This window comes from Epinephelus lanceolatus, chromosome 18, assembly GCF_041903045.1.
Source record: "Epinephelus lanceolatus isolate andai-2023 chromosome 18, ASM4190304v1, whole genome shotgun sequence".
NCBI lineage: Eukaryota > Metazoa > Chordata > Actinopteri > Perciformes > Serranidae > Epinephelus > Epinephelus lanceolatus.
The window spans coordinates 37,297,017-37,318,482 of NC_135751.1; the positions used below are offsets into that span (position 1 = coordinate 37,297,017).

The window sequence follows — 21,466 nt, forward strand, 5'->3', positions numbered from 1 at the left end:
AATCCCCTGAGGGGAAATTCAGTGTTTTCACTCTTGCTTGTCAATTACACACAGGTCTGAAAGACACACAAGCACAAACAGGACCCCACGCTCCATATTTTGGTCCGGACGGGTACTCGAACAGGCGACCCTCCGGTTCCCAACCCAAGTCCCTATGGACTGAGCTACTGCTGCCCCATGTGACGAATGTGTTGAAAAAAAGTTTCACGTAAAAAACGTCAGTGTTTTTCGGATGCTCTTGTCGCAGAGGGCTGTTAACTACTTTCGCCAACGTGAAAATGCTCACCCTATCTAGAGCCAATGTTTTGTCCATTCCGGGCTACTGTAGAATCATGGCAGTGCAACATGGTGATCTCCATGAATGAGGACCTGCTCCCTATGTAGAAAATAAACGGCTCGTTTTAAGGTAACAAAAGCATGACGATTCTCATTTTCAGATGATTTTACACTGAGAAAACATACATATATTATATTCAATTTCTGCTAGTGTACTGCCTAAATTCTTCACACTGGACCTTAAAGACAAAAAAAAGAAATGACCCTCCACTTTGAGGCTGCATTCATAACTTTTAGCACATACTGCATCATCTGAATGACAAAATCTGATATAAAGTGTTTGATATTTCCATCACCAGTCCTCAGTGTTAAAAGAAATAGCCTAACTTACAGTTAAAACCCTGCTGGAAAAGTTAGCTCCAGGCTGCAGGAGCAAGACAGAATGTACAAAAAATGTGCTATCAGAGTGCACGGATCTCTCTCTCTCTCTCTCTCTCTCTCTCTCTCTCTCTCTCTCTCTCTCTCTCTCTCTCTCTGTGTGTGTGCTTCAGTATTAACAGGCTGGATTCTGCCTCAATACCGAGGACATGCGCGCTGAACAGGGGGAGGAGGTGTATCACAGTCTGTCTGCTTCTCATGTTTTCTCTTGACTCAATTATGGTGCGGAACTCTCATTTTCTAATCGCCTGTTCTTGTGGCACAGAGGAAAAGTGAGGATCTGTTTCTCTTTTTCCATCCATGACAGTATTTTGACACTTTTGTGTTTAGGAGCTTTTAGTTTCTCACAGAGTCCGTGTTTTATTTTTCTCCTTATTATTAGATTTTTCTAATAATCGATCGCCCCCGCCGCCACCCTGAAGTTCATTGTTATTATCTTGGCCGCCGGGATGGTGGCCTTCATCGGAGCGGTAATCTGCATCATCGCAGCCGTCCACACCGGATCCTCCAGGGCTGCCGCGGCACAACAACAACCAGCATCCGATAATCACTCGCTGTATCCGGACGCGGCGGCGCAGAGCCCCGCTTCCGCGGGCTCCGTGGCCCGGGTCGGATCTCTGGGCGCTCTCCATGGTTCTGAAACGCCCGACTCAGAAGCACCGACCTTCAACATCGGGCTCGGCGGGCTGGACGGGGTCACCGGACTCACCGGGCATGACCCAACGGTCAGTCGGCTCATCTGCACGCCGATCCCCGCAGGGGAGTGCAACCCGAAAAACTTTCAGCAACAAGCGGATGACCCGTCGCTGTACGCCGGGGAGGACTGGGGCTACCTCCGCACCACCGCGGAGGAGCTCCGGCAGACCGTCCTGCAGCAGAAGGACCAGATACTAACAGACCAGCGAACCATCCGGGAGCTGACGGGGAAACTATCCGAGTGTGAGAAGGGGCTGGACGGCAAGAGCAGCAGCAGCAGCGCGGACAGACGCGGGAGCGCCGCGGGGCTGTGGGGGGGCAAAAGCGCGGCTGTGGATGAGGCGCACCTGGAGCGGGTCATGGTGCGGGACAGCCCGGGTTCGACGCCCGACGGTGTCCACTTGCTCACCGTCAGGGCTGTGGACGAGCTGGAGCAGGCTATCACTCAGCTCAAAGACCGCATAGAGAAACTGGAGGTGAGTGGAGTGTGGAGAAGATCACATGAATCATAAATCATCTCCTGCATGCAGCTAACACAGCAGAATTAATCCCAGGGAGCAAAGTGTGTCCCAGGATGGGATTTAAAGGCATAAAAAACAATCTCCCTATTATAACATCCACCTAGACTGGTGTTTCATGGTCTTATATCAGCTTTGAATATTAACATGTACTATAACTCCAGCTCTGGCTACATGTAGCTGCAATAAGTGATGATCAGAGTTGATATCTGTGGCTATATTTGTCTCCTTTTCACTCTTAGAGTCCCCTTCTGGGCACGCATGAGTGGTTTATGAAAGCAAGGCTTTTAAATTTTGAATGAGAACAAGTGAGTTGTCCAAAAAGCTTTGTGTGTGATGTATGATAGTGGAAGCCAGATAAAGGAACAAAACCTCCACCTTTCTGTTGGCATAGGGCTGGGAGATAGGGAGAATATCAAATATCAATGTTTTTGACCAAATACCTGTATTAATATTGCAGCAATATTATATATTATATTATTATACGACTATTGGTGCTTTAACTAAATATTTACACTATGAGATTTTGAATTATAATGATCAATAATGTGGATATAATGATTAAATGAGCAAAGGCAAATAATAGAACAGACGATATCTCATAGTGCCCATCCCTCCTCACAGCATAATCACTTATCACATGATTCAATTTGAAATGATTTTAATTGCTGATAAGATCAGTATTTAGTGATTTTTTTTTTTATATAATTATAACTTGTCCTCTGCCGGTGCCTCTTAATGCCTTTAATAATACATGAATCGATTGCTTTGGCGAGCGCGCTAATCTACCACGCCAGGAAAACAGATTGAAAGTTAAAAGGAAGACAGAGATGTAAAGTGAGGCAGGGAAACAGAGGGGAGAGGAGAGAGGGGGAGGATGGAGAGGAGAAATGAGGATAAAGGGAATTGAGGGGGAGAGGAAAGGAGCAGCAGCAGGGGGAGGAAGAGGAGGAGGTGGAGGAGAGAGTATAGCAGAGTAACATGAAACGTGCTCTTGTCTGACCAGAATCCGATGATGTATAACCTCATTTTTGGCTAAAGAAACGCCATGCATAATTTATGAGTTGCCTATATTTGTAGAAAGCGCAGACTGAATGTGCCTCTGCAGTATAGTACTCCTCGCTCTGTGGTCGCGTCTGTACGGGCCGTTTTATTTGTAGATTACACACACTTTGTTTTCCATATCGCCTCTGCCACAGACGCAAACCAAGAATGGAGAAAGGCTGATCAATATTCACGTTTTACATCTTTCAGGAATAAGATCTGGTTTGATATCACAGATCTGCAGGGTGATGTGTAGTTAACTCTAAAACACAATACCGGAGCCAGTGTGTGTGTCTTTCACCATCCAAGTCACGTTTCTGTGTAGGAGGAGGTGCTTGGCCTACTTCACAGTGTGGTGTTTACATCAGATCCTGTGTGTGCTGGCGAAAACACCAGTGAGGTCAAATAGCTGACTTGCTATTCTATTTTTCCACCACCATTAGAATCCAGTCACATTAGCTTCACGTCCTGCTATCCAACATTTGGTCAGACCATGTGAGGCAACGTGACATGGCTGCAAATGTGAATGTGTAGTCACTGTAATGGGTTTCATTTCCAGCATACCTACACTTGATAGTGTCTGATTGCAGTTTGAGCAGTTAGGATTTTTTCTTCCTGCAACAGCAGTGACATTTCCATCATAACCAGAGGCTCAGTGGTACCAAGCGCTCTGTAATATCATGCTGATCCAGCTCCAGTCTGGAGATCCTTGTCACTGCGCTCTACCTGTGGTACAGGCTGAGTGTGAGGAGCAGTGTCTTCTGTCTTTGACTGATCAATGAAAAATTTTGCTTCTTTTGTTTTCATGCAGTTGTTTTACATCAGGCTGATTAATATGGAAGCATGGATGCGTGTATAGAGAATGTGAAGTTGACGTCACGCTGTGTTAAATTATTTTGGACATGCCATCTGCCTGTGCCTGCTACAGTGGTCAAACAAGGTATCAGGGCAAACTATCAAGATAAACAACCTAGATCCATATGATTTAAAATGATTAAACAGATCTTTTGTCTCTTTTGTCTGGATCTGATGAGAAGGTAACAAAGGAGGGGGCCATTTTGCGCTTCCTTCTCATCTCTAATGAGAGTTGCACACTGGCAGTACTCAATAACTAACTTATGTCGTTGCTGTTATTTGATAACTGCTAATAAGTAAAACACTCGTCTCATCCCTGGGGGTGTGGGAGCCGTACTGTGCAGAGTTTGCATGTTCTCCCCGTGTCAGCGTGGGTTTCCTCCAGGTGCTCCAGCTTCCTCCCACAGTCCAAAGACATGCAGGTTAATTGGTGACTCTAAATTGTCCATAGGTGTGAATGTGAGTGTGAATGGTTGTCTGTCTCTATGTGTCAGCCCTGTGATAGTCTGGTGACCTGTCCAGGGTGAACCCTGCCTCTCACCCAGTGTCTGCTGGGATAGGCTCCAGCCCCCCTGTGATTCCCAGCAGGATAAGTGGTTACAGAAAATGAATGAATGAATGAATGAATGAATAATGATAAGCAAGAAAATTTCAAGGGGAGGAGCTAGGAGAATGTCTGAATGCACAAATGGGCAAATGAAAAAAACACTGATGTCAATTCCTGCAGACCCCAATGCACTACCTCCAGTCACATATCCCAGACACTAGCCATGTTTCCATCAGCCTGTTTAGATGCACATCTAGAAGTATCGCATCGGAAAATTATGATGGAAACGCCAAAATTCGAATTAAAATCCCCTGATTCGCACAAACTAAAATACGCTTGCTTTAGCCGGGTTTTAGTTGATTCGAAAAAATGTTGATTCGCAAAACGGGGGATGGAAACAGTTATGTTTGAATTAAGTCTGACGTAGCGCACCTCTCTCCATGGTGATATCCACGCTCCGGGTCAGGAAGGCGGTAATGCATTTACAAGCTGGTTGCCTATGGGGTGCCGTTTGTAAAGTGTCTCATGCTGAAAATAACATCAACATTTTGCCACATTTAGCTTCAAACAATGTTTAAAAAAGTGTGAATTTTTTAACGTCACCTTTAACCACATTTACAGCAATATTTGTTAACTTAGAAATATATTAAATAGTTAAATCTAAATATTAAATGTGGCACCTAAATGTTAAATGTTAAATCTAAATATTAAATCTAAATCTAAATGTTAAATCTAAATCTAAATGTTAAATCTAAATATTAACTCTAAATCTAAATCTAAATGTTAAATCTAAATATTAAATCCAAATCTAAATATTAAATCTAAATCTAAATGCTAAATCTAAATGCTAAATATAAATATAAATCTAAATGTTAAATCTAAATCTAAATATTAAATCTAAATCTAAATATTAAATCTAAATCTAAATGCTAAATCTAAATCTAAATCTAAATCTAAATATTAAATCTAAATCTAAATGCTAAATATAAATATAAATATAAATGTTAAATCTAAATATTAGATCTAAATCTAAATGCTAAATCTAAATCTAAATGTTAAATGTTAAATCTAAATGTTCTGGGTGAAACTAAATATTTAGCTAATAGCAAATTCACACTGCCGGTCACCGGAAGTACCAAAATAAAAGCTTGAGATGGTCAGACTGTGTTTATAGAATCAAATAACGAATTAAAACCAACTTATCGGGGGAAATGAACACTTGAACATACATTAGTGTGATAATAACTACCTAAAATAACAAGAAACATGTTTGGAGAAATTTTATTTGACGTGTACTTTGAGTTGTTAGTGTCCCTACTGTGTAGTTCTGCCAACATTAGCTACTTTGAAAAAAAAAGAGAGAGAAATTGAGAAATTAAGAAATGACAGCTTCCCTGAAACAGAAATAACAATTAGCCTCCAGTGTTTTGTTGAGCACCTCAAGGACAGAGGAAAGTTGTATGTTGTAAAGCCCTCTGAGGCAAATTCTGATTTTTGATATTTGGCTTTCTAAATAAGACTGAATTGAACTAAAATCAGACCAGTGTCAACAAGATTACAACCTATCACACCAGGTGTTTGTATAGTAAGCCATGCTAGCTGCTCTGTCAGGCTGTACTTAGTGTAGGAAGGTGGTGCTAAGCTAAATGCTAACATTATCATCCAAACATGCTCATGATAAAAATGCTAACATGCTAATGTTTAGCAGGGATACGGTTCATGAAGTTCTCCATTTTAGTGTAGCGTGTTAGCATGCTAACTGAGATAAAGGTGCTGATACACCAAACCGACATCAAAGAAGTAGCGGCGACTAAAGCCAACTGTTGCGTCGTCTACGTCGCCTCACGTCGCCCTGTGTCAGTTGCATTTGAACACACTACACGGACTACATCCGACGGCCAAGTAGCACATACGTTCTGCGCCTGCGTGAGAGAGAGTGGAGTGGAGTGAGAGAGTGGTACATCCTGTCAGCCGAGGGGTTTCCTATCTGTGCAGCCGAGCACCGCAGCACCTCCATGGACTATTACATCCAGACGGTCCCGGTGTTTCCTCCGCAGGCTCCACTTCATTCAGCTGCCCGATAAACCCGCTGCTTCTTCCCACTTTAACCTGAATAACAAACCAGGGCTCGGTGCTCCGGTTGGATCCAAACGGAGAGCTGGGGCTAGCTCAGAGACTAGCGGAGGCTAACTGGCTGTGCTTCCCTCCGGTCATGCTGCGGCTAACGCTCTGCTAGCCGCTCCCAGCTAGCTCCGGTTTGTTATTCAGGTTAAAGTGGGAGGGAAGAAACAAAACCTAAACAGCCAATCAGAGTATTCTCTTTCACTGGCTAGCTCCGCCGCTGATTCAACATGCTCAATCAGCCGAAAAGCTGCTGACGCCGACGTCAAAGGGCCGGCGGTGCGGGACACCCCGCAAAAACTAGGCTGACAGACGCTCACTGACGGCCCGACTTTGGTCGACCGGTGTGTCAGGGCCTTAACTTAGAACTGAGGCTGATGGGAATGCCGGTAGTTTTAGAAGGTATTTGGTAATAAAATATTGGACAAATCAAAAGTTGAGGGATCATCAAAGTTACTGTAGTTCATCCTGCGGGGAACAAAAATGTGTGTACCAAATGTCTTGGCAATCAGTCCAATGACTGTTTAACAGTCCGGTCTGACCCGCAAATGTTGACTCTGATGGTGGCACTAGAGGAAAAGTCAGAGCAGTCATTGTTTGGGTAGCGTGAATATTTGTGCAGTTTCATAGCAAACCATCTAATAGTCTTTGTGATATTTCCACTGGGATCAAAGTGGTGAACCAACCAACCGACAGACTGACACTGTGTGGCTGATACAAATACAAGAGGCACACAGATGTAAGACACAATCAACTTGCCAAGTTAGTGTGAGTTATATGTAGGTAATCAGCGCTGTATGTGATGCCTTAAAACTATAATGATGCCTGCACCCTAATTATGTAAATCTACATTTATTTTGTATTGCAATTTTGATTCTTTTCTGTAGAAATGTTTGACATCTGCACATGTAAATACCTGCCTGGGAGCGTAACTCCAGGCTCGCTAACAGAACTGTCAAATATGTTTGAGAGTCGATCACAAAGACTCAGGAAAGCAAATGCATCATAGTGTGCAGTCCATAGCAAGGTGATTTTGGGGTTCAGATTTAAAAGACTATTGAAGATAATGGCATAATACAACTTCCAGGCAGGAAAACCTGACAATACTGACAATTTTGTTGTTGATTTTACCACATTATGTATTCATTCTCGAGATAAAAGGGTTTCTAACAATGAGACAGAGTGACAAGTCTTCTGGAAAACATGTTAAAAAGAATAAACTGAGGATTACATTGGAAATTCCATCAATCATGTATCGTTTTTGGGACAAAAATCAATACAGATGCTCTTTCAAAATCTTTTTTAACCATGCGTGTGTAGCCTAGTTATCATTGTAGAAGCATTTTCCCTCCCTTATCTGTATCATCTCATACAGAGGTGAACACTGTGCACACATATGGCTTTCATGTATTGTTCTGTACCGTCTGTGTACATGTTCTCTGTATTAATTCCCTCGTGGTGTCTGTGTGTTTCCACTGCACACTGTCAAACAACATGCTCGCTGGATACACTGGACCACGCAGGTTTTCAGAATCTTGCAGCGTCTGTGTTTCCCACATTCCCTCCCCTGGTGGTTTGGGTGTTTATTTCAGTGAGCCATTATGCAGCGGAGCCGAGCAATTTGGTGTTGACTGAAATAGTTGATTCTCTTGGCAGCCTTCTCTGACTTGCAATTATTTAGTGAGCTGTACTTAATTGAAAAGAAATCCCCGCAGACACGAGATGCCTGAGTTTAAAGAAGATCTGTTCATACCCCAAAATTCCATGTGTGACACTCGGATACAGACGGTTTTGTCATCTTCTCTGTGAAATTCCTTGTCGCAGCGAGCTTTAAAGTGCACGCGCTGCTTTAGTCATGCCAGAGACTGTAGAGCGATGTGAAAACATCAACAAATAAAACACAGAATACATCAGAAAAGTCAAAGCAGTGTTGTAAATGCATGATAAATTTATGGGGGAGCTAAACCTGGGTAAGCTTTGAGATACAATACAAAGGTAAAAACATCAAGTTTAAAGGAGTAGTGCAACATTTTTTAAATATGCTTATTCACTTTTTTAGCAGAGACATCGATGGGAAGATACTAAGCAGCTCAAGCTGACTTCCGCTTAGCTTAGCTTAGCATAAAGACAGGAAACAAGGGGAAACAGCTAGCCTGGCTGTGTCCGAAGGTAACAGAATCCACCTACCAGCACCTCTAAAGTTCACTAATCGGCACGTTTCATCTTATTTGGGAAATCCAGAACACAAACCAACAAACAAGACACAATTGTATACACAACAATTCATGGATTTTATCAGAGGGAATGTTGAGAAGTACGACATTGCCTTGGAGAGTTAAACTTCTAAAACTGGGCTCAGTCTACTGGAGAAAAGAATAGAAAGCCTTTATTGTCATTGTACAAAGAATATACAGTGAGATTAGGAGTGCTACATCTGATCAGGTGCCAACACGTCAATGAAACAAACAAGTAAAAAAAAATACATATAAAAATACAACATAATCAGTCATAAAATCGGAAATTAATATTAAAACAAAAATGTAGGCTGTATCAAGCTGTGCTTATTAAATGGAGTATTGCACTAAGACGGAGTGGATTGCAGTATTTTATTTAAAAAAAAAACATTAAAAAATATAAATATGTTTTGATTCATCAGCCTGATGGCCCATGGGTAAAAAACTGTTTTTTGAGTCTATTTGTGCATAAAATCAAAAGCCATCCAACTGTCAACATGTTTTGCCTGATCGTAAGCTAGATGCACTAACGCACATACAAACAATAAGCACCACAGAGAGCCAAGAGCCACTGTGACTTTACACACCGCCGCCATCTTATGGAAGATTTATTCCTGATTCACTCTCCTGACAGAGTTGGAGTTGACCGGTCTGGAACCTTGGTCGGTACCAGTGTTCGGCCCAGTTTATCTTGTAATGTGAGAAATTTACAGATCAAGTCTGAAATCTCCATAACTCCTCGCAAGCTCATCCAGGCTGCCACAATAATTTGAAACATGTTTGATATTTAAGATTTGAAATCTTAGATGATTATGGTTATGACAGTGTCAGTATGGAGCATAGACAATATGTATGCTCTACATTGTCCCACTGTACAAAAATGAAGCCAAAATAGACTGGATACAGCCACTGCCATCTTGCAGTGGTGATGTCATTTGGAGCCAGAGTCTATTAGGGATGTCCCCATCCAGCTTTTTCACTTCCGATCCGATACCGATATTACAGCCTTGAGTTTTGGCCGATACCGATACCAATCCGATCCAAGCGCGTATTATACATATTCACTTATTTTGTTGTCTGTCATGTTAGAAAAGGTTTGATCAAGCAATAATACTCTAACAAGAACAACTATTTAATTGGGTTAGTTAGAATGATCCACAACAGTTGGTATGAGAAACTGACCTGTTTATTGTTAACAGGGTTAAATAAACAAACTTTAAATTTGAACATTAACATTAAATAAAAAATATAGCTGGTTTCCTTTGGCTGCTTTGGCCACTTAATAAACAGAAAATAGATCAACACAAGAAATCTTTAAAATGTCTAACAATGAAATTAAAATAGCAGCAAGACTCCACACACTTGTGTTTTGCTCCCCTAATAAATAAAAAAAGATTAACACCACAAGACATTGTTGGCATTTAACAAACAATGCAGCCTTTCCTTTTCAGTTATTTTAGTAGTGTTTTTGTAGACCATCCATGGCTCCAATTTCACTAATTGTGCCCAAAACAGTGCCATCAGTGCTCTTTACTTAAACAGTAAGAGTGTAAACCAAATAAAAATATCACTCTCAAAAAACCAGAGCAGAAAACAAATAGTTAACTAAATTGACCGCTACTCCTCCTACCCTCTGTGTGTGTCTGCCGTCTGCATGCTGGCCTGGTGGATTGATAGTAAGAGCTGGAGCGGATCACTGGAATGGACTGCTTGACTCGCGGAGCGCTGGGCTGGCCGGAGAACCTGGAGCGGATTCCGTGAAAAACTCGGATCGGAGTTCTTGGATCTGCATTTTTCCATGCAGTCTGATCCGATGCCTGTTTTTTGCTAGTATCGGCGGCTGACATCCCTAGAGTCTATGCACTAGCGTTCCCTGCGGTCTGTCTTGAGTTCCCGCCCATACACACATTTGACCAGTCGTGAGCAGCACCACCGATCCCGAGCACATCAGTTGGCACTCACCTGTCAGACATGATGTCACATCCCCATTTCATCGCATCAAATAACTTATTATAACCAAACTTTGCAAAACAAAATAACATTTGAACATTTTACCTAAAATGACAGAAACCCTGTTGGCATGTGTTTATCTTTTAGTTTGGCTCATGTCCCATCCACTAACATGGAGGGGGCGGGGCTTATGAGCTATACTGCAGCCAGCCACAAGGGGGCGATCTGGATGTTTTGGCTTCACTTTTGGGGAGCTGTCATGTCGTCCATCTTTATTATACACTCGTTACGTTAGCTAGCATAATACTGTTGACAGATATTAAAACTGAGAGTTAGAATTTCACCTCCTGTTTTATGCTGAAGAGGAGATGACCTGGGCTAACTACACCTCTCAAATAGTTTTCTCATCCAGACCCGTCTAGCCTTCTGCTTTTGTTTTCCTCGATACAATGCATTGTTAATATGACAGCGAGTTGTAGCACTAAGTCAGTGTCTGTTTTGCTGACATCTGCTCCCCCATGAGATCATGTGAGGTGGTGCATTCATGCTCCCTCTGGCATAATAATCTTAATAATATCCTGTAGTGTGCGATACATTCAAGCGCCAACCTCCAGAGCTGAAAAATGAAGCCAACGCGGAAGTGCCAAGAACTGCAGTTCCTTCAACGTCCACTTGAGGCTGGCTCCAAAAGTGTTTCCAGCCTGATACAAAAAACGGTCCGCCCTCTATAGCTAATTTCATAACGTTCGTGACAACTGTACAGGGGATGACTTTTTACATAACTGACTCATTAACATTTTATAAAAGCTTAAAGTTATGCATAATTAAGGGCAGGGCTGCTTGAGTGACAGGCCGCAGTCTGAGTCATATCCACCCCTCGCTCATCCACAGCTCTGTCCTCTCATCTGAATATGGTCAAGATGACGGCTGCCAGACTCGTGGCTTCATATCGGCAGTCCACAAACCATTGTGCGACGTCCATTATTTTATACGGTCTATGGATGCACCATTATTTTCAGATCTTGTAGTGTATGCATGTTTGAGATTAAAGAGAATCTGTAAAGTGTCTCCTTCTCCTGCGTGATGCAACCTGATTTCAAATTTGTTAGGATTTTAAAACTCCTGCAGTTGGGGTTCCGGCTTTAAAGGACGAAACATTAACCACAGCTTAGTGAAACCTTATTAAATCAGCCCCTAGTTGTGTCCCCAGACGTGATGTGATGTCTCAGCAAACTCAATTATTAATTGGGTGTAATAACTTTCCCTGCATAGGCATGCAGCTGACATACTGTTGAGAATCCCTGCTGTGGTAGTAAATACACCATATGACCACAACTGTAAATGTGTTTTATCGTCACAGCAAGTGCAGAGAGCTCTTTACAATATTTGACTGTCAAACCCACACTGTGAACTAGTTTCCATCCACTGTCTCCCTCCTCTGCAGTCAGACATTGGCCCGTTTCCTCACAACCAGACGGACAGCGGCACGTCAGGAGCGCCAGAGGAAGGCGGGATGTCTGGCGGCCCAAACAGGTTGGCCGATCCCGGGCACAGAGCTGGTGCTGACAGGCCCTGGAGGATGGAAGACTTGGAGGGGGAGCTGGAGAAGAAAGTAGAGCTGCTGGAGAAAGAGAGAAAAGCCCTGAGGCTAGAGACAGAGAAGCACAGGCAAGACATCGACCGCGGCATCAATAAACTCCACCACCGAATCTCAGGACTGGAGGCAGGTAGGTATCAACAGAGAGGAGGAGAAGAGAGAGTGTGTTTATTTGCATGTGTAAATGAAAATCTAATAAAGAAGTATACAAAATAAAGAGCGGAACGATATGTGACAGAGATGAATCACTTTCATGATGGCTCAAGTCAGTAATGATGAGAAATAATGTGGCATAAAAGTTACCTCAGATGTTTCATTTTTGTTTTATTCCTAATCAGATCATGCCATGGGGTTTCTTTATGATGAATAAATTATGCTTAACTTCTGTTAAAGAAAAAAAGATCAGAAAGACTATGAAATTCATGCCCTGCTTTAAAAATCTGATCAGATGTTTTGATGTGAAGAAAGTGCAGATACAGTATGTGGAAAAAAAAAAGCAGGAAATCTATTTGATCCTCTTGCCAGATAGATGACTTAATTGCATTCCCTATCACTTCTTTAGCGTCCTTATTCATGCTCTGCGTCTGCTGTCCCAGGTGTCTCAGGGCATTCTTTCCCAGAGGGCTACAGGCTGTCCTTCCCAACTCGGACGAACTACATGTACGCTGTTGTGAAACACGCCATCCCAGCGTTGAGAGCCTTCACCATCTGCCTGTGGCTGCGGCCGGCAGAGGGAGGAATCGGGACGCCTCTGTCGTACGCTGTTCCCGAGCAACCCAATGAAGTGGTGCTGCTGCAAGGTCTGCATACCCCCGCTGAGCTGCTCATCAATGACAAGGTACTGCATCAGTCAACAGCCTGAGATTTCTACTGTGTGTGTGAACTGACCTGAACACTGCTGCTGTGTTATTGATTTTATGTCATGGTGTGTGGGTCATGTTTCAAACTATTTATTGATCAGAATCTTAACATGTTTTATTGAGTAGTCACAAAGCTTTCACAGTCTATAGACAGTCCACGTGTGTATATACACATCAGCCACTTTATTAGGTACACCTTGCTAGTACCAGGTTGGACCCCCTTCTTAATTCTTGGTGGCATAGATTCAACAAGGTGCTGGAAACATTCCTCAGAGATTTTGGTCCATTATGACTGTGGAGGCCATTGGAGTACAGTGAACTCATTGTCATGTTTGAGATGATGTGAGCTTTGTGACATGGTGCGTTATCCTGCTGGAAGTAGCCATCAGAAGATGGGTGCACTGTGGTCATAAAGGGATGGACACGCTCAGCAACAATACTCAGGTAGGCTGTGGTGTTTAAACCATGCTCAGTTGGTACTAAGAAAATCTCCCCCACACCATTACACCACCAGCAGCAGCCTGAAGCGTTGATACAAGGCAGGATGGATCCATGCTTCCATCTGAATGTGGTTTTTCCAATCTTCTATTGTCCAGTTTTGGTGAGAAAACCCGTGTGAATTGTAGCCTCAGTTTCCTGTTGTTAGCTGACAGGAGTGGCACCTGGTGTGGTCTTCTGCTGCTGTAGCCCATCTGCTTCAAGGTTGGACAAGGTGTTGTTGCTTCAGAGATGGTCTTCTGCACACCTTGGTTGGAACCAGTGCTTATTTGACTTCCTGTTGCCTTTCTATCATCTTGAACCAGTCTGGCCATTCTCCTCTGACCTCTGGCATCAACAAGGCATTTTGGCTCACTGGATATTTTCTCTTTTTGGGACCATCCTCTGTAAACTCTAGAGATGGTTGTGCTGAAAATCCCGTGTGGCACCAACAACCATGCCACGTTCAAAGTCACTTCAATCACCTTTCTTCCTCATTCTGAAGCTCAGTTTGAACTTCAGCAGCTCGTCTTCACCATGTCTACATGACTAAATGCACTGAGCTGCTGCCATGTTAATGGTGACTGATTAGCTATTTGCGTTAACGAGCAGTTGAACAGGTGCACCTAATAAAGTGTCTGGTGAGTGTATATGGATACTTTTTATATGGTCATACGCTTATACAGTTGCAATCAAAATTATTCAACCCCCATTGCATATTAGGCCTAAATATACAATTTCTCAGCTGTTTGCAATAAACAAATTACACAAGAACTGTTTAAGTAGTTCAATGAAACTAATATTACAAGGGTTTTGATCCAAATTCAACACAAAATGATTACTCAGAATTATTCAACCCCTTCATGACGAGCATCTTCAGTACTTAGTAGAGCACCCTTTTGCTGTTATGACCTGCTGCAAACGTGATGCATAGCCAGACACCAGCTTCAGACAGCGTTCCTGAGGAATCTCAGCCCATTCCTCATGGGCAATGGCCTCCAGTTCAATAATAATCTTGGGTTTTCGTTTTGCAGCCGCCTTCTTCAAATCCCACCAGAGATTTTCTATGGGGTTCAAGTCAGGCGACTGTGACGGCCACTCTAGAATCTTCCATTTCTTCTTCTGAAACCAAGCCTTGGTGGACTTTGAGGTATGCTTTGGATCATTATCCTGTTGGAAGGTCCAATGACGCCCAAGCTTCAGCTTCCTCACAGACGGCACGACGTTTTTACCTAAGATTTCCTGATACTTGACTGAATCCATCATGCCCTCCACACGCTGCAGGTTTCCAGTGCCAGAGGCAGCAAAGCAGCCCCAGAGCATCACTGAGCCACCGCCGTGCTTCATTGTAGGCAGGGTGTTCTTTTCAGCATATGCTTCATTCTTCTTCCTCCAGGCATACCGCTGTTCTATAGGCCCGAAAAGTTCCAGTTTTGTTTCATCGCTCCACAGAATAGAATTCCAAAACTTCTGTGGCTTATTTATATGGTTTTGAGCATAATGGAGCCGACTTTTCTTGTGCTTTGGGTCAGTAGTGGTGTACGTCTTGGAGTCCCGGCATGGAGCCCTTCAGTGTTTAGTATGCGCCTTATTGTACAAACTGAAACCTCAGTGCCTGCCGCCACCATGTCTTGCCGCAGGTGTTTTGCAGTCACTCGAGGGTTTTTGACCACTTGCCTCCTCAGGAATCTGCTGGCAGCTGCAGACAGTTTCCTCTTTCTGCCACGTCCAGGTAGTGTAGCCACTGTTCCTTTAACTTTGAACTATGCTTCCAACTGTATCTCTAGGAACATTCAGAGCTTTTGCTATCGTTTTGTATCCTTTTCCTTATTTGTGCAAGGCAATGATTTCTTCTCTGAACTTTCTGGACAATTCTTTTGACTTAGCCATATTTCTAACATGCAATCAAACGTCACTCTCAACAAAACCCTAGCCAGTCCAGGTATTTATGTGTTCTATCTCAAGCACACCTGAACTAATGAAGCCCTTGATTAGTTGCATCAGGTGTGCTTGAGACAGGGGGTTGAATAATTTTGAGACTGCAGTAGTGATTAAAAGTAGAATTTTGTGTTGAATTTGGATAAAAACCATGGTAATATTAGTTTTATTAAACTATTTCAACTGCTCTTGTCTACTTTGTTTATTGCAAACAGCTGAAAAATTGTACATTTTGCCAATAAGCCTAATATGCAATGGGGGTTGAATAATTTTGATTGCAACTGTATTTGAAAATGCCATTATTACAGAATACTGACTCTACATTTGTAGTAGTACATTCTGTATAGTTACTTTAGGAAACTGATAAACTTGTATCTCACATACAGAGGACTTACTTTTGTTGCTAACTTTCCCTTAATAGAAATAATGGTGGACAGATAGTGTGTGAGAGACGTGACGGCAATCGATGTGAATATCTTTGTTCTTTAGTCATTTATCATCACCACAGTTTCACTCCTGCTCTCTACAAGGCTCGCCCACTTTTTGAAGTGTTACCAGTTGTATCTCTTGGCTTGATTAGAATTTTAATGTGTATTATAAAAGAAGTATTGCAGTGTATTAGCATACAAATAAGTAGAAGACATCATGTGAAAGAGCCAATTTAGCAGACAAGCTAAATAGCCTCATTCATGTGTTTAAATTGCAAAGTAATGTACCACCTTGACAGCGCTGCAGGGTGGTGGAGTGCAGTGCAGTGGCTTCAGGTATAATTCAATGAAGTCATTATGGTAATAGATGCCTGAAGGAAAAGTTCTGTGTCCTTGGAGGTAGCAGGATGTCTTTGGGACTGAGGGAACACTTTATAACAGCCAAGTGAAGAGACAAGGGAGAAATAAGATGTCAGAGTGCTGTACATGGTCTAGGAATGTCTTCGTCATCTGAGCTGTCCTTTTGCTGTCCCATTCCTAGGTGGCACAGTTGCCTCTGAACCTCTCCAGAGGCAGCTGGCAGCACATCTGTGTGAGCTGGAGCCAGAAGGGAGGCGCCTGGCAGGCCTACCAGGGGGGAAAGCTGAGGGGCGAGGGTCACGCGCTGGCAGCCGGACATCACATCAGACCTGGAGGAGCGCTCATACTGGGGCAGGAGCAGGTGAGTGCATGAATGAGAGGGTGAAACACTGAATGAATTAGGTTTTCACTGATTAGAGGCGAGTAAGACTTACTTCAAAAGAAATCTAATTTGGTATGCCCTTCAGACTGCTGACTACAGAGCTGCAAGCAAATAAGAGTTTACAACCCGCTGCAGCTGAGGGTCTATTCACTTCCCGACTTCTCTGTGAGTTGTAAATAAAAGTAGTAAATAAAAGCCTGAAACACTCTGAGAGCCTTGGTGAAAGTAAGACACGGTAAATCTACAAATTCAATTGAGGTTGGAGTGTGCTGCCAGCCAGCGTGTTGAAGTGGTGTGCTGTGTAGCAGTGTTTGTGGACAAGGTGTGTGTGTGTGTGCATAATGGTCATGAGCAGCAAGGTTAACAGCCTCGGGGACCCTCATTCAAAACCAAAAGAACCAAGAATGGAGCCTTTGTTCATGAATCCTGCATTCATACTGGTCACTTTATATCACATCATCTTCCCACAAGCGAGTCCACCGTCTCGCCCGCAGCAGCAAAGCAGTGGAAGCTGAGCCTGTGTGGAAGCAGAAGTGTTTCTCTCCTCAACCACTTCCCTCTTCTCTCTCTCTCTCCAGGATTCCCTTGGTGGAGGCTTTGACTCATCCCAGGCTCTGGTCGGAGAGTTGTCCCAGGTGGGTCTCTGGGACCGGGTCCTGTCTTCCAACCAGGTTGCCAGCTTGGCCCGCTGCGGCAAAGTAACCCAAGGCAGCGTGGCCCCCTGGACCGAGAACGGAGTTGAGGTTCACGGCGGAGCAACCAAGGACCCGGGGGAGCCTTGTAGTAAACACAACAGGAGTTCTCAATGACCGATGGGGGAAGGGGAAGTGAAGATAAGACGGGCGAAGGCAGGGGTGAAGTTGTAGCCTTTTCAAGAAGTAGGATTTGTGCCAGGATTTTTAAACAACTCTACATGGACTGACAAGTATGTAAAAAATGAAAAATTATGGTTAATATCTATATGACTTATGTCGAGGCTTTGCAGTTACTTCACACTTCTGATGCCATCATGGAGGGCCATGGAAAATGTACAATACAAGTAAAAACTATGTAAAGTGTAATAAAGTAAGCTCCTCTGCGCTTTGTTAGCAAACTAGCTAGCAGCCTAATTAGTGAAAGCAACTAATGTGAATACTAGCAAACAGCTGAACCTTCTGCGAGTTACTAATGAGTGAGTAAATGTAAAAGCACAGACGACACAACACAGTGAGGGTTAGCTTAGCAAAACTAGTATGATTAGCTCGCTAACAAATTATCATTATCTAACCTGGAAAATATGCTTATTAGCTTGATGAGAAGAACAATATCACTCTCATGTTTGCAAATTATGTCAGAGCAGCCAGCTAATTTAGCTTAGCATGAAGACTTTAAATGAGGAAACCGCTAGCGTGGCTCTGTTCAAAGTGACAAAATCCATCGACCAACATTTCTAAAGTCCACTAATTAACATAGAGTGTCTTGTTTGTTTAACACAGTGGTTCCTAACTGGTGGGTCTTGGGTCGTGGGTCCGCTCTGAAGTTTGTAAAAAATACACTTTATTTTCAAATCCAATGCTTTTCTGGCACAGAGCTTTTATTTTGAAGTGTCATTTACTGCTGTCCAGAGTAAATAACCAATAGCTACCTAACAGAGACAGCAAACTAGCTCAACGGCCAGGCCAAATTCTAGTATAATGCTGAATTAAACAGGGTGGACCTTGAAGTAATGACTGAGGACAAATCTGGACCCAGTGGCCAGACCAGTTGGGAAGCACTGGTTTAATGTATACAAAAACCAAAGTGTAGAAACGTTTAGTCATTTGTGCCGTTGAACGATGACAATATTCTTAAGCCCCTTTTACACTGCCAGATTTTCGGCGAATGTTGGGCCGTTTTGCTGGCAAGCTGCGGGCGTTTAGACACCGATGGTGATCCGAGGTGCCCAATTTTCCACCTCGTAGGGTAGACATGTTGGTGGAACCTTTTTGGTTTGAAAAGAACAAGGTGGCCTTCCGCCACGGGAGGGACTGTTGAAGACTTGTGGGAGGAGCTGTTGATGACGCAGCATGTGCGACCCACTGGCGGTGGATAAACAGGAAACAGCTGATAGCAGGAATTAGCGAGCAGCTAGTAGCAAGAGGGAAACACAAACCTGACAGACACTGTAAAGATGAGCAACTGGGGAGACAAGGAATTGTGCGCCCTCCTTGTCCTCGCAAACGAAGAGGCCATTAACCGTCAGATGACGGGGACGGTGAAGGACGGGCCGCGGCTTCCCTCCCACGTCACTGTTTACGTCACACGCTGAGCTACACGTTTTGTTACTTGCTCACGCCCCCCATTGCCCCGAAAAAGGCGCATTCTGTATAAACAAAAGTAGGTAGGCGGCATTTTACTGCACTCCCCGATTTTGTTTTTATACTGCCAATGCTGAAAAAACATTGATTGAGCTTTCCTGCAAATTTGCACAATTCCTATCTAAAAAGGGCTTTTGCTAAATGCAGAGCATCAGGCACCGTCTATACATACACAGAGATTTCTGAAAAGAGTTTTTGTTCCCCCTCGGTTTTAAAACTTGTTCCACCATCTGCTGGTTCAACTGGGTTTCTGGCAGACTTTAAATTGTGTCCTGGTGGACTAAATAACACCGAGCGCTGCAGATGGCTTCATTCGTCCATAAAGGGTTGTAGCAATACAAAGTTAAAATATAAAGTATTCATTACACAAAATAATCTTAACAAAACATGAGTAAACCAGTGAGTATTGAGGATAAAACTGGTGGTTGGTATCACGTCTGGCGTATGCTCATCACACAGGGGGCATGCACAAATTCAGGAGAGGATGTCATTGTTTCCCAAATGCTCCATTTTACACGTCCGCACAGATACAAAGTAACCAGAGTTTTGAAAAATCTGCACCTAAGAGGGTATTTTTAAAATTCTGTTTGCGTGTGGACAGGTGGCTGAAATGCAAAAGGAAAATATCTGCTTACAAAAATATCTTAATACTTGTAGACATTTGGACAAAGTTATGCTAGCTGTTGCCAGTCTTTATGCTAAGCTAAGCTAGCCAGCTGCTACTAGTAGCTTCATACTTGGTGTACATACATGTGAGTGATATCAATCTTCTTATCAACCTCTCAACAAGGACGCCAACAAGTGTACGTCCCAACTTTTCCTTGATCAGATCAGTTGAGATGTCATTTAACAGCTAAAACTGTGCAAATGGCCGCTGACTATTTATTCTGTTGAGGCCGCCGCGCTGGAGAAATACAATAAGTTGTTCTGCTGAAGCTGAAGAGCTGCTGACCTCCACTATGGCTGCCAGAAGTTGTGTAAAGCCAGCTGAAATCCCTCCATGAGTGCAGCAGGGTCGGAGTGGAGTTAATTAAGGGCTGCGACAGCTTTAGAGTTGGGAGTCAAGGTAAGGTGATGAAAAGTGTGGAAGAAAGTGGGGGGAATGTTAAGTAGATGGCAGCGAGTGGTAGATGATGAAAGAGAAAGGAAAGAGGGAGGACGGGGGAAAATAGATAGATTGGACACTTCTAAGGAGCGATGCTTCATTGTTTTCACCTCTGCATGATGTATTCATATACCTGTAATGTCTTGCCACTGCACTGTGCAGCTCACAAGTTTCATAAAAGAGGACAGTGCCTCCTGCGCCCGAGGCTGGCGGGAGGCTGTGTCTGTGTTTGTCTTTTAAGGCCTGACGGTCTCTGAAGTTACTCAACAAATCCAAAACAAGTCTTACTCCCTAAGGAAATCACCACCACAAGCCGAATGTTACTCTTTTTGGGGGCATTTTACACTTTTCTGACAAGCCTTTGCCCCATTTATGTCATCCAGTGCAAATTTAGAAAATCAAGGTCAAAGCATGTGAGCTCTGATCGAGGAAATCTGTCTCAGATGGCCAGTTTTGGCTTCATCTTGTAGCACACTTTAGGCTTGTTTGAGATGAGCCAGCCCGACGCAGACCTGGTTGCACTGCATGATGGTTAGTCATTTTGTCAGACTTGCTCTGGAGACTCAACCAGCGTGAGACATGGAAATCCATTGGGACAAAAATGGATACAGTTTTGAGAGCGAGCCGCCGCAGTTTGTCTCCACGAGCTGCAGAAGCACAATACTTGAAGGGAAACAACTTGCCAGCAGATTGAGCTGAGCGCTAATTGGGAGTTTTACCCCATGCTGTTGATTTCCAACTGGCTCCAAAAAAAGCTTTAGCTCACCACTCACAATTAAAAGACGACACTTCCACTGTAAGTTTTCATTATTACCTACGTTGAGGAGGTTATGTTTTTGGTTTGGTTTGTTTGATGTCAGCAAGTTTACAGAAAAACTACTGGCCTGATTTTAATGGAACTTGGTGGAAGCACGGGCCAAGGAAGAGCTCATTAAACTTTGGAGCAGACCAGAGTCACGAGCGGATACACTTTCAGTAACATTGCAAGATAATGCATCTGGCCTTGGTTGAGGTCTGCGCTCTCCAAGTGCCCCTCTGGTTCCACAGTGCTTTTCTGCATGACCTTAAAGGTTCAGTGTGTAGGATTTAGTTGTATAATAGCAGTGAAGTTGCAGATTGCAACCAACTGAAGCTCCTCCCGTGAAGGAGAACTATGGTGGCCGACACATAAACAGGGACGGCCCTATCAAGAGTGTTTGATTTGTCTGTTCTGGGCTACTGTAGAAACAACATGGCAGACTGCAAGGGAGAGGACCTGCTCCAAATGTGGGTCTAAATGGCTCATTTTAAGGTAACAAAAAACA

The 21,466-nt window shown here is 43.4% G+C and overlaps 1 protein-coding gene across 2 annotated transcripts; it reads left to right on the top strand.

Moving 5' to 3' along the window:
- The first annotated feature begins 856 nt into the window (after nt 1-856).
- nptxra (neuronal pentraxin receptor a) lies at nt 857-17,665 on the top strand. Of its 2 annotated transcripts, XM_078161737.1 has the most exons (6): nt 870-986; nt 1,097-1,886; nt 12,124-12,406; nt 12,873-13,114; nt 16,521-16,700; nt 17,300-17,665. In XM_078161737.1, exons 2-6 carry the CDS (start codon nt 1,164-1,166, stop codon nt 17,528-17,530), a joined length of 1,659 nt encoding a protein of 552 aa, XP_078017863.1. In that variant the 5' UTR covers nt 870-986; nt 1,097-1,163; the 3' UTR covers nt 17,531-17,665. The 2 variants fall into 2 exon arrangements, with proteins under 2 accessions (XP_033499962.2, XP_078017863.1); XM_033644071.2 differs by having other exon boundaries at nt 857-1,886.
- The last annotated feature ends 3,801 nt before the right edge of the window (nt 17,666-21,466 follow it).

Coding starts and splice junctions, on each gene's coding strand:
- nptxra (XM_033644071.2), top strand. CDS start 1,164: ATGGTGGCCTTCATCGGAGCGGTAATCTGCATCATCGCAGCCGTCCAC. Junction 1,887..12,123: donor ACCGCATAGAGAAACTGGAG/GTGAGTGGAGTG, acceptor CCTCCTCTGCAG/TCAGACATTGGCCCGTTTCC. Junction 13,115..16,520: donor AGCTGCTCATCAATGACAAG/GTACTGCATCAG, acceptor TCCCATTCCTAG/GTGGCACAGTTGCCTCTGAA.